This window comes from Hibiscus syriacus, unplaced genomic scaffold (assembly GCF_006381635.1).
Source record: "Hibiscus syriacus cultivar Baekdansim isolate YM2019G1 unplaced genomic scaffold, ASM638163v2 tig00110085_pilon, whole genome shotgun sequence".
In the NCBI taxonomy this organism is placed as follows: Eukaryota; Viridiplantae; Streptophyta; class Magnoliopsida; order Malvales; family Malvaceae; genus Hibiscus; species Hibiscus syriacus.
The window spans coordinates 157,398-170,390 of NW_024062590.1; the positions used below are offsets into that span (position 1 = coordinate 157,398).

At 38.2% G+C, this 12,993-nt stretch overlaps 2 protein-coding genes across 2 annotated transcripts; one reads left to right on the plus strand and one right to left on the minus strand.

Moving 5' to 3' along the window:
* Window positions 1–5,479: 5,479 nt before the first annotated feature.
* LOC120214664 (alpha-galactosidase 2-like) lies at window positions 5,480–6,935 on the plus strand. Its single transcript, XM_039212500.1, has 8 exons — window positions 5,480–5,562; window positions 5,631–5,696; window positions 5,777–5,860; window positions 5,956–6,020; window positions 6,131–6,213; window positions 6,277–6,417; window positions 6,479–6,619; window positions 6,729–6,935. The coding sequence occupies exons 5-8, from the start codon at window positions 6,139–6,141 to the stop codon at window positions 6,813–6,815; spliced, it is 444 nt and encodes a 147-aa protein (XP_039068431.1). The 5' UTR covers window positions 5,480–5,562; window positions 5,631–5,696; window positions 5,777–5,860; window positions 5,956–6,020; window positions 6,131–6,138; the 3' UTR covers window positions 6,816–6,935.
* Window positions 6,936–7,149: 214 nt separating this feature from the next.
* LOC120214665 (serine carboxypeptidase-like 31) lies at window positions 7,150–9,996 on the minus strand. The gene is made up of 10 exons (XM_039212501.1): window positions 9,714–9,996; window positions 9,316–9,423; window positions 9,093–9,188; window positions 8,910–9,002; window positions 8,656–8,738; window positions 8,271–8,564; window positions 8,044–8,174; window positions 7,767–7,862; window positions 7,572–7,677; window positions 7,150–7,385 (listed from the first exon to the last, which is right to left on the minus strand). Exons 1-10 carry the CDS (start codon window positions 9,994–9,996, stop codon window positions 7,239–7,241), a joined length of 1,437 nt encoding a protein of 478 aa, XP_039068432.1. The 3' UTR covers window positions 7,150–7,238.
* Window positions 9,997–12,993: the final 2,997 nt, after the last annotated feature.

A 12,993-nucleotide genomic window follows, 5' to 3' on the forward strand; every position in this document is an offset into this window, starting at 1 on the left:
CTATGGCATCAAAAACTTGGACACATGTTAGAACAAGGAATGAAAGTCCTTGTGGAGAAAAAGTTACTTCCAGGCTTAACAAAGGTATCACTTACTTTGTGTGAGCATTGCATAACAAGTAAGCAGCACCGATTGAAATTCAACACATCAAATTCTAGAGGCAAAAGTGTTCTAGAATTGGTTCACTCTGATGTATGGCAAGCACCGGTTACATCCCTAGGCGGAGCAAAATATTTTGTCTCATTTATTGATGACTACTCCAGGAGATGTTGGGTGTATCCTATTAAGAAGAAGTCAGATGTGTTTTCAACTTTCAAAAACTTCAAAGCACGGGTGGAACTTGATTCTGGAAATAAGATCAAGTGTTTCAGAACAGATAATGGAGGAGAATATACAAGTGAAGAATTTGATGACTTTTGCAGGAAAGAAGGCATCAAAAGACAGTTCACAGTGGCGAACACTCCTCAACAAAATGGAGTGGCAGAGCGGATGAACAGAACATTGTTAGAAAGAACAAGAGCAATGTTGAGGGACGCAGGCCTAGAAAAATCATTATGGGCAGAAGCAGTCAATACCGTCTGTTATTTGGTGAATCGAGCTCCATCAACTGCAATAGAGCTGAAGACACCAATTGAGATGTGGACTGGTAAACCAGTTGATTATTCAAACCTCCATGTATTTGGAAGTATTGTGTACGTGATGTACAACGCCCAAGAAATTTCAAAGCTGGATCTAAAATCTAGGAAATGCAAATTCTTGGGGTATGCTGATGGAGTAAAGGGGTATCGCTTGTGGGATCCCACTGCCCGCAAAGTAATCATTAGCAGGGATGTTATATTTATAGAAGATAAATTACAAAGAAAAGAAGACGATGATAGCGCTGAAAAGTCAGAGACTACTCAGATAAATGTGGAAAAAGAGTTTGAAGAAGGAGATTCTTCTGAAGCAGAACCAGCACATGATGAACAAGAACCAGAGAGTTCTGAAGCTCCAACAACTCGTCAATCAGATCGTGTGAGAAGACGTCCCAATTGGCACTCAGATTATGTTATAGAAGGTAATATTGCATACTGCCTTTTAACAGAGGACGGTGAGCCATCAACATACCAGGAGGCAATAAACAGCTCAGATGCTTCACTGTGGATGATGGCGATGCAAGAAGAAATCGAAGCCCTTCATAAAAATAATACATGGGACCTTGTGCCACTACCACAAGGAAGGAAGCCAATTGGTAACAAATGGGTCTTCAAAATCAAGCGAAATGGTGACGATCAAGTTGAGAGGTATCGTGCAAGACTGGTGGTCAAAGGATATGCTCAAAAAGAATGTATTGATTTCAATGAAATATTTTCTCATGTGGTTCGACTAACAACAATTCGAGTAGTTTTGGCAATGTGTGCTACATTGGACTTACATCTAGAGCAGCTAGATGTTAAAACAGCTTTTCTTCATAGAAATCTTGAAGAAGGAATTTATATGCTCCAGCCTGAAGGTTTTGAAGAAAAAGAAAAGAAGAACTTGGTTTGCAGGTTGAACAAATCTCTTTACGGTCTAAAGCAGGCGCCGAGGTGTTGGTACAAGAGATTTGATTCTTTCATTATCTGCCTTGGATATAATAGACTTAATGCAGACCCTTGTGCTTATTTCAAGAGGTCTGGTGATAACGATTTTGTTATTTTGCTGTTGTATGTGGATGACATGTTGGTTGCAGGACCCAACAAAGATCATATTGAAGAATTGAAGGCACAACTGGCTAGGGAATTTGAAATGAAGGACTTGGGATCAACAAACAAGATTCTAGGGATGCAAATTCACCGAGACAGAAGTAATAGGAAGATTTGGCTTTCACAAAAGAATTACTTGAAGAAAATCTTGTCATGATTCAGCATGCAAGATTGTAAGCCAATTTCTACCCCTCTTCCTATTAACTTCAAATTATCCTCCAGTATGAGTCCTAGCAGTGAAGAAGAGAGGATGGAGATGTCTCGAGTACCATATGCATCAGCAGTGGGAAGTTTAATGTTCGCTATGATATGCACAAGACCAGACATTGCACAAGCAGTGAGAGTGGTTAGTCGGTACATGGTGAATCCAGGAAAAGAGCATTGGAATATTGTAAAGAGGATCCTAAGATACATCAAAGGAACCTCAAATGTTGCATTATGTTACGGAGGATCAAACTTACTAATCAATGGGTATGTAGATTCTGACTATGCAGGGGATTTGGATAAAAGTAAATCTACTACAGGATATGTGTTCAAAGTTACTGGTGGAGCTGTAAGCTGGGTTTCAAAATTGCAGTCAGTTGTGGCTACGTCCACAACAGAGGAAGAATATGTAGCAGCTACACAAGCCAGTAAAGAAGCAATTTGGTTGAAGATGCTGTTGGAGGAGTTTGGGCACAATCAAGAGTATGTCTCTCTATTTTGTGACAGTCAAAGCGCCTTGCATCTAGCAAGGAATCCATCATTTCATTCAAGGACAAAGCACATACGAGTTCAGTACCATTTCATTCGTGAAAAGGTGGAAGAAGAGACAGTAGATATGCAGAAGATTCATACTAAAGACAACATAGCAGATTTCATGACAAAGGCGATCAATGCTAATAAATTTACCTGGTGTCGATTCTCCTGTGGCCTGTCAGAAACGTAAGCAGCATGAAGGTACAAGGTAGAAAGAATGGTGTGAAGATATGATTGTTCCAATCAAATCTTCAAGTGGGAGATTGCTGAAAAGTCAACAAGTGTAGGCAACTTTCGGTGGGTTTTTGACAACAATATTTTCGGTGCAAGTGGTGCAAATGGCAGCTGAAATTGTTGAATATTTTGGATGGTAAAACTATGCAATTAGTCATTGAAATTTAGGGTACTTACAAATTAGTCCTTAAGCTTCAACTATAAATACCCTAGCTCATTTAACTTCAAAATCATCCCAAAGCATTCTAGCTTTCTTACAATACTAGAGAGATTTTAGAGAGTTTCTTGAGAGTTGTTTTCTCCTTTTTTATCTAGAGAGAATTATCATTGTTTTCTCCTTGGTAGATCGAGAGAGGTTGTAATTCCTATTTTCTCATAGTGAAATTCTTCTACCGTTGCCCGTGGTTTTTACCCTAAATTTTTAGGGGTTTTCCACGTAAATTTTGTGTCTCTTTTATCTTCATTTTTATTTTCTCAAATTATCAGTTGCGATTTTGCTCTATCCGATAGCCGTCTTCCGCAACAGTTTACACTAAATTGAATAGCATTTTCTCGAGATTTCTTTGGGGTAGCCCGCAAGACAGGAAAGAGATCCATTAGGTAAAATGGTTGGATGTCTGTAAGCCGATTGTTTGGGGAGGTCTCGGTATTAGTGATCTAAGGATTAAGAATTATGGTCTGCTCGGGAAATAGTGCTGGCGTTTTGGTTGGGAAGACTCCTCTCTTTGGAAACGCACTATGGCAGCAAAGTATAACATAGATCCGGCTGATATCTGTCCCCCTAACCCGAGGGATAGAGGTGTGTACTGGATATGGCGTGATATTCTAAAGACTTTCGACTTAAAGATTGGGGAGCAAAGCTTAAGAGATTATTGTATAATTCAAGTAGGCAATGGGAAGAGAGTGAAGTTCTGGCAAGACCTTTGGATTGGTAACCACCCGCTTATGACCGCTTTTCCTAGGATGTTTGCTCTTGCTGTGAATAAGGAAGGGACAGTGGCGGACTTCGGAACCAAAACAGATTCTGGTTGGGTCTGGGATATCCAGTTTAGAAGGAATGCTTTTGGCTGGGAGAGAGAGCCGTTCGAGGAGCTATTTCGTTTGCTGGTGGAGTTTGACAGACCTGGTTCTGGTTTTGACAAGTTTAAGTGGAAGGGGACATCAGATGGGAGCTACACGGCAAAGGTTGCAGAGGCTCTGCAATTTCCATCAAGAAAAGCAGATTTCGACTGGAAGGCGCTGATCTGGCAAGGTTTCGCTCCTTACAAAGTTGAGGCGTTCGTCTGGAGGGTTCTCCTCCGTCGGGTTCCTGTCCGTTCGGAACTTGTGAAAAGTGGAATAGTGTTGGCGGCAGAAAGTTGCTGTCCCATGTGCTCGGACGGTGAGGAATCGGTATCACATTTATTCTTTTCGTGTAATGTTGCATGGAGAGTTTAGGCAGCCTTCATTGGAATCTGGGGAATTTCTACTGCATTGCCGGATGATCCTAAATTATTTTTGTCAATGTGGAAGGAGCTTCTCTTTACTGTTTCTAAGTGCAAAACCGTTTGAGGTATCATCCATCTAGCAATGATTTGGTTGTTATGGCTTCATAGAAATGAGTTGGTATTCAACGGGAAGAAGTTGGATGTGAAACAGGTGTTGTTCTCTGTCAAGGTGAGAGTGGTTTGTTGGTTGGAAGCAAAGTTCCAAAGGTCCACTTTCAGGAAAGAGGATTTGATCGCGGACTTATCGCATGCTTCGGATGAGATTTTTCGAAAGAAGACTGAATTGGTGGCATCTTCTTGGAGCCCATCCTCCTCCGGGTTCCTTAAAATTTAACGTAGACGGGGCTGTGAGATCGGACGGAGGGGTGGGGGGAATCAGGGGTGTCCTCCGAAACAATTCGGGTGAGTTGCTTCTCTTGTTTTCATTAAGTATTGGGAATGTTTCCTCATTGATGGTTGTGGTGATGGCGGTGGAGCAAGCCTTAGCAGGTTTATAGCTTTGAATCGGTCTGTTAATTATAGGCTGGTAATTGAATCGGATTGTGAAGTATTGGTTAATTGGCTTTTGAATGTCTCTATGGTTCCGGGGGAATGGCGATTCTTCCTATTGCTTCCCGTATGGCTCAGGTGAAGGCGGTTATCAATTTCGTTCCTAGAAGATGCAATGCGATGGCGGACTGGTATGCCAAAAAGGCGATAGGGTAGAGGGGTTTTGTCAGGCCGAGTGCAGGTGCCAACGAGATTGGGGTGATGGTGGGTCTTGCTTCTGTTAAGGAGTGGAGCATTCTCGGGTTGAGGGAGAAGATTGCTAGGCCTAAGTGGAGTTAGAGGTTGAGCTGTTCGGTTAGGTCACCTATGTATAGCATTTGTCTGTTCGTTCCCTTTGGTTTTCGTGCGAGCCAGTTTCATTTTAATGTATTTCGTTTAGGGTGCACTCTTTTTCCTTCAATTAGGGTTAGGAAGGTTTTTTAACGAGGTCTTTTCCGAAATGTAACGATAGTTATGCTTCTGAATAAATTTTCTTACCTCTAAAAAAAAGGCTTAAAACTCGGGATATATGTTGATGCGGGGTAACTGAATGTTCCCTCGAGTATTTTAATTATGTGAACAAATTTTAATACAATAAAACATTCGAGAGTTTGAAAACTTTGTTCGATCTCTGCAGTAAACGAACCTGCAGTAACAAAATGTCAGGCTCACTTGGGCATGAATATCAGGATGCAAGAATTTTTGTTGAATGGTTTGGTTTCGTTAAGTTTGCAACTTTTTAATTTGCTTTAATGCATGATTCCGGCTAATAGGGTGCTTTTTTTTTTGAAGGGGATTGACTACTTGAAGTACGACAATTGCTATTATGATGGTTCGAAACCTCAAACGAGGTAGACTCATTCGCCGCTTGAGTTTATTACAAAGTTAAGATGTGACGTATAATTTTGTTTTGTGAAAGATATGCTGCAACGAGTCATGCATTGAGAAATGCCGGTCGGCCGATATTTTAGTCTTTATGTGAATGGTATGTGCATATGAGTTTATGTCAATAGCTTTTTGCAAAAGCTTAAGAATTGTTGCCAAAACAGAATTGTCCTTTTGCAGGGGATAAGAGGATCCTGCAAAATGGGCTAGTTCTTATGGTCATACTTGGAGGACTACTGGGGATATCAATGATACCTGGGCAAGGTTTAGTTCATATATACCTTAAGCTGATTAACAGGTTACGGTTCTCAATTATCCATTGATTAATTTCTAACCAATTTTTTCCGCATTTTTTCTAGTATCACATCGATTGCAGATTCGAATAACCTTTGGGGGAGATATGCTGGACCTGGCAGGTGGAATGGTATCTGCAAATTTCTAACTTGTTGCCTTGTTATGATTATTTCAATCCTTTTACATCTCATGATCGGTATAGTTTCATTAATTTAATCTGTAATTTTGAACTCACATAAGATCCCGACATGCTGGAAGTGGGCAATGGAGGGATGAGCATCGAGGAATACCGATCTCATTTTAGTATTTGGGCTCTTATGAAGGTGTGCCTCTTAATCTTGCACATAATCCCTCGTGATTACATACTAATGATCTTTCATTGCCAGGCTCCTCTCCTGATCGGATGCGATGTTCGAACCTTGAGTAAAAGGACTCTAAGTATCCTCGGGAACAAGGAAGTGATCGATGTTAACCAGGACTCGCTAGGTGTTCAAGGGAGGAAAATACGATCCAACAGGGCCCTAGAGATAATTGAACGCATGCGTACTTTTCATTTCCCACCCATTTTTCTCATCAAATCTTGTACAGGTATGGGCAGGGCCTTTATTAGGGAAAAGGGTGGTGGTAGTGTTATGGAATAGAAGCCAAACTAGAGCACTTATATCTGTCGGATGGAGGGAAATCGGACTCTCCCCTTCAAGTCTGGTCGCAGTTCGAGACTTGTGGAACGTAAGATTTCGTCCTCGTAGTTGGCTTTCCAATGGTTTAAACTTTAAGCTAATGATTGATGGATGATGTTTTTGAATTTGTGACATGATTTTTTATGTTCTTATTGCAGCATTCGTTTGTTTGGATGAGTAAGCGTTACAGAATGACCGCCGCTGAAGCTTGCAAGATGTATATTATGACAGCAGTTAGAGGCTGAAGGAGGATCTTAAGGAACATTTTCACAATATTTATAGCATAGTGATGAGTCATTAAAAGTTGTATCGCTTTATTCTTAACCAATAGTTGTGATTATTCAAATATAATATTTATTTAGGCACTCGTATCTTATTCGAATAAAATTTTATTTGGATAGTCAATAGTTCTGTCCGTATGAATAAATATGAAACAAATTAAGGTTTATTTTTTTTTATGTTCTTCCATCGTTAGTCCATGCGTAGAGTTATATAACCCAAATTTTTGTTTATCGGATTTAAAATAGTTAAAGAAGAATTTCAGTAATGAACAGATAGCTTAAAATAGAGGACCTGTCTATTTATTCAAATAGTACTTCAGGGTTTAACTCATCTCCCATGCAACACTGCTCATACATAGTAGATTATAAGACCAAAATCAAGGAACTTCAACGAGTGGAAGGTGGGGATTCGCCAAGGAGAAAAGCTGAGAAGAAGGCCAGTGAACTGCCTGGTTTGAAGCAAGGCACTGCATGTCCTGCTCCTCTAAATGTTGCAAACGTTAGTCCTTTGTACTCTTGGAACCAGCCGCTTACCTGACAAAAGATAACTGAAGCTGGTGAACAATATATATATATATATATATACACGTATGTTTATATTAGTTAGGGTTTTAGTTAATAAGTACTTTACGACAAGATGGCATGATTTCATGACAAAAACTAGCTAGAACTACCTTAATAGAATCAGAGCAGTTAAACTATGTCTTCTGATTTCAGTACCTGTTTTTGATGGTACCATGGTGTCCATGCCTTGATTATAGGCAATCCCAACGTATCTATGCAGTAACGGGTGGACAAAACAGGAACTCTTCCATCCGTGTCTCCACTGAAAACCAATCAAAAAGCAATCACCATGAGACATAAAAAGGAAAACAATAGCACATGGGAACTGTTTGAAACATGCATGGGGTTTACCTGTAGACCCAAATTCTAATTCCTGCAGCAATAAGTTTTTTGTAAATGGGAAGCACTGATGGTTTTGAATCTGTCCAATTATGAAATAGCTTCATGCTGCATAGGTGACGAGCAATATCAATGTGGTTTATGTCAGATTTAAACTCACATTTAATGCCTAAACTGACACTAAACTAAAGAAAAGTTCTGAATTTTAGGGATCAATTTAGAATCTCGATGATAGAGGATGTCAGGTGCAATTAACTCGAACATTGCTAGATGTGTAAAGCATAATTACTTGCAGATGCTCCAGTTCCTGAGATGGTGTCCATCGCTAACATGGAGAGCCTTTTGAACATCCGGTCTATTGTAGAAAGCTTTTGCATAATCATCAAGGCAAGGATCAAAGCCCCCCAATACCCTTGGGATCTGTTAAAATGCAAAAATCCATGAAATCACCATGTTAAAACTACATATTATGTTACTCGAATTCAAGTGCGAGTGTCGGACACGAGTATGAATCACCATATTAGACGATGTTCGTTTCAACATGACTTGGTACATTGATGAGTCATCTTTAGCAGCAGTGTCTGCAATGCACACCGGTGTGTATAGGCTGTATATATCGATCTCCTTGTACTGTTTAAACACTTCATCCACACTTTGGCTACAAGTTTTATTGCTCCATGTGTCATTGCTCTTGAAATCACAGCTTTCCCTGATGATTTTGTGAGTTTCATCTGATATCACAGCATGACTCCATGCATAATCCACTATGCCTCTCCAGTCCTCAGCATCATTTGTTTCTGGGTTCCCCAGCTGTTTCATAAGTAGAATATTTCAGTTACTTAAGCAAACAACAACAATCCCATAGTCTGGTTTGTGGAAAATAAGACCAGATTGACCATACCAAAATACCCTTGAGATCAATATAAAGTGAAGGATCCTTGTTGTTGTCATAAATGACCTCAGCCAGCTCTGGTACATATTTGCCTGTGAAAAAACAAGTCCATTGAGGATCAATATATTAGCCTAACCTGCACGACTGTGTCGTTAGAGCATAATTCGGAGATTTTTGCCTTCCACATATTTGAACCCAATGTGACTTCGAATCTGTGGAAGGTGACAAAACACGATCCAACGGTTCTAGTTAAAGATTAATACCTGCATAGCTTTCCCCAGCAATATAGAAGGTTCTTGTTCTGTATGAGGGAAACTCGAGGAACCACTTATGGAGGAAAGTGTAAGCGTCATTTGCTGGTGTAAGTAACCCCATGGAAGAAACAAGCACAAATCAGATACAGAAACCTTAACCTAAAAAAAAAACATGTTTTGTGTTAAACTCACCGGTAAACCCATCTCCTATGACATTGTAATCAGTAGAAGTATTTGAGTATGAAAATCCAACTCCAACAGGGGATTCCAGGAATAACATATTTGCTTCTGCATCATAATCGTATTAACAGTTAGACACTTAAGAGGGTATGGCATAAAAAGAGTCATAACTTAATTACATATACACAAGTGACTAGAAAATCGATACGCATTCTCGAGTTTTTTTTTTTCATACCTTGATTCCATGAGAAGTTGTTAAATATGATTCCACGCCCATCAGTGTCCACTAAGAAAGGACCAATCTCTTGAGTTGCACCATATCCCACGGAGGAGCACCCAGGACCTGAAACATAGAGAACTTTTGAATCATGTAAAACAATGACCTCCACTAAACAATAACATGTGAGAGTCATCATATTATTATTATAGCCTAGATATTATAGCAATTATGTTACAGAACAGTTCATTTTATACCCTACGAGTTCATAGGTCGAGGGGTACATCACACGAGTCGAATAATGTCCCAAGGTTCGGGGGTTCGAAGAGTTTGTGCTTGACGGGTTCGATCTCATAACCTATGGGGGTCATGAACGAGAGAGTACGGTACCACTTATATATGTATATTAATCTTACCTCCATTAAGCCACAGAACCAATGGTTTTTCGTCAGGGTGAGACATAGCCTCATAGAACCAATAAAAAAGTGCTCTCCCATTCGTTTCATTCACATTGACATAGCCAGCATAATGCCGGAAATTCACGACCGGTTGGCCTGGCAAGTCGATAACGAGATCATTATCATTTTCCGGGGAACTCAATCCCTTCACACTATACCAATGGCGACCACCTGCGACAGATGACAGTGTTGGAACAAAAGCTAACACAAACAAAACAGCAACTTTCTGTCCAAAATCCATGTTGATGTCGATGATGATTTGCGAGAAGATCAGAATGTCTATTTATACTGCTTTTCGATACAGGAACTATAACAAAAAGTGTATCCTTAGATACATGAACATTGCTTATGAAGATTACATGCAGGTACGGAGTAGGATTTTATGTTAGGAGACGAACTTAAACTTGGGGGAACTAGAATTTCAGAGGGCAAAAACAGATTTTCAATAGAAAATACATTGAAAAAATTTAAAATATATGACAATTTTAAATTTTCAGGAGCGACTGCCCCCACCCGTCCCTCCATCCATCCGTGATCACATGGATTTTAGATGGTTTCTGGAGTGTTCAAAAGGACAGTGGAATGGAATGTCTTTATGGTAATATGTTCATTGGATGATTATCCCCAGTAATTAAGGCTTAAGATCATCTTGCTATTTATCATAGCAATGATCATTTTCTATACCAAGGGGGAAGGTTTGATTATAAAATTAAATAGAGATATACTTGATATCCAATAGTATCTGTGATTACTTACCAAAAATTGAAGATTAATTAAAGATTTCAATGTGAGTTTATCCACTTGCAGTTACTAAAGGTCTTCAACACGAGTAAAGGGAAAAGCACTTATTAATGTAAGGGTAAACTATGCTTTTCATCACTCAACTTTGATATATTTATATTTTGATTACTAAACTTTAATTTTTTTTAATTTCATCGCTCAACTTTTGAGTTGCTTCGTTTTCTGGTTACTCGAACGTTAGATAAAAAATAACAAAGTGATATGGCATGTTTTCTACTGACATGTAAGCCGTCTCGTTTTCTCTCATTTTAACCATTCCATCGTCTTCCCAGTGTCACAACCAACCTCTTCAGGGGAAAATCAGACGAGTTGCAATAATGAAAATTTTGAAATATTTTTGAAATGATTTTAGGAAATGTTAGGAGTCGTCACCAACCATTTTAAGGTGCAGTTGAAACACCATAAAATTCGGGTAATTTTAATAAAAAAAATTTATTTTTATCAAAATACCAAGTTTAAGATATGCGAAAACCAAAAAATAAGTTCGGGAGTCGGTTACGCGTGAGGAAAGGTTAACAACCCCACAACGCCCAGAAATTGGTACATAGTTGATTACCCTATTTTAAGATTTGGAAATTTAAAGTTTGAAGTTTTATTTAATTTGGAAATCACTATGGATGCAAAGTTAAAGAGGGTGTTCGTTTATTAAAGCTGATAATATTCACCCCTAGCATGAATGTGGGAGATCAATTATTGTCCAATAACTGGACATTGCCTCGAGATTTAAAAAAAATAAAGGGTTTTAAAAAGGATATTGACATACTTCGAGAATTACCAGTAGTCGCCCCAGAGCATAATTGCGGGAACTATACCATTAATTCTTTGATAAGCCAACATTACCTTGTGTTTGAAAAAGAAATACAATCAATCAACAAGTTTAAGAACATAATTATACTAGGTGAGTTTATTAAAGGATCTCCTAGCCTACAGTGTCAAATTATGAATATTAAAGAATCTAACGAACTAACAAAGTCTCTAATATTAACTATATAGATTTTAGCCAATTATGGAACGGAAAATTGATTTGAGCAATCGGACATTTTCATGTGAAAATCCAAATCGAATCACCTCCTAATTAAAGGACTAGATTGAAATTAAACCTAGTGTCAAGGCTTTAATTTATCCTAGTTTATTATGTCAATTGAGAAATGTAACACCCCCAACCCGTACTCGACCCGGATATGAATCCGAGGTGTCACATTGACTTTCTCAAAACTTTGACTTGTTAAAACTTGTTGAAAATTTTAAACTTTTATTTGTATTCAAGGGATTTAATCTATTTCCTGTCTTTTCACTCCCTCGATTCTACACCTACTCTTGACTTTTGGAAATCCGTATAGATATGACGTCATTAATCATGTAGATAGTGGTCTTCTAACAACACAACAACCCCAATCATTGCCAACTCAAAATCGTGAGTCAGTTGATTTCTTCCATAATTCTCTAATTGCTTTGTAACATAAATCAAAACCTTTACTCTTGCACAAAACCTCATCCTAATTACAATACGCATAATCCTGTCCAAATTCTACTTAGACTAACCTTGAAGTTAATGTCAATATTCTTATATCGTCTCACAATTTTCTTGGTACTAAATCGTCCAAAAGTAACATGCCTATATTTAACAACTTGATTAGAGGGAATATAATCATTCGACTATATCTCAAGCTTCTTCAATATATATAAATCTTTATCTCATTGACTACATATACATGGCCAAGAAACATAACCTTAAAAAAATCCATGTCACACTTAGTTAACTTAACCTGAAATTTTTCTTCCGATCTTTTAAACCCCATCACACTCACCTTTAACACAACATTTTTTTTAAACCTGAATACTCTGCTTAACTAACTATTTGTCTACGCATGGATAGAAATGCTACAGTTAAATCGAATTCCCGAGACCTTGTTCAAAGATTTCCAAAACTTTGAGATAACCTTAAATCTCCATCAAATATAATTGAGACATATACTTCATGAAATCAAACAATCCTTTTATATAACCACACGTACTTATCTATAGAATATTCACCTCGTTAAAAATAAAAGGTACTAACGTAATCAATCTCTTCATAAACGTCCAAATTTAGTCCCAAAGCAAACCTGATACAAAGTTCATAACAACTCTTTCTCTTTTTCAATGAGAATTTACAATTGCTTACTTCCATACCAAACTTATAATCTACACCTCATTATAACCCTGATCATACTTGATCCTTTAGACTCAATCATTTAAATTTCTTAGCTCTTTATTCCTTCATAAATCGAAAACTCTTTGTAACATAGGTCATGTATTTTTCTTCATGCTCTATAACTCTTCTCATATCGGTATGAGAAGCATCATCATACCACTTATACTCATAATTGATTACTGATTTTTATTGCACCTTCATAACTTTAATAATCAACATTACTTGCATAGAACCTTATTCTTT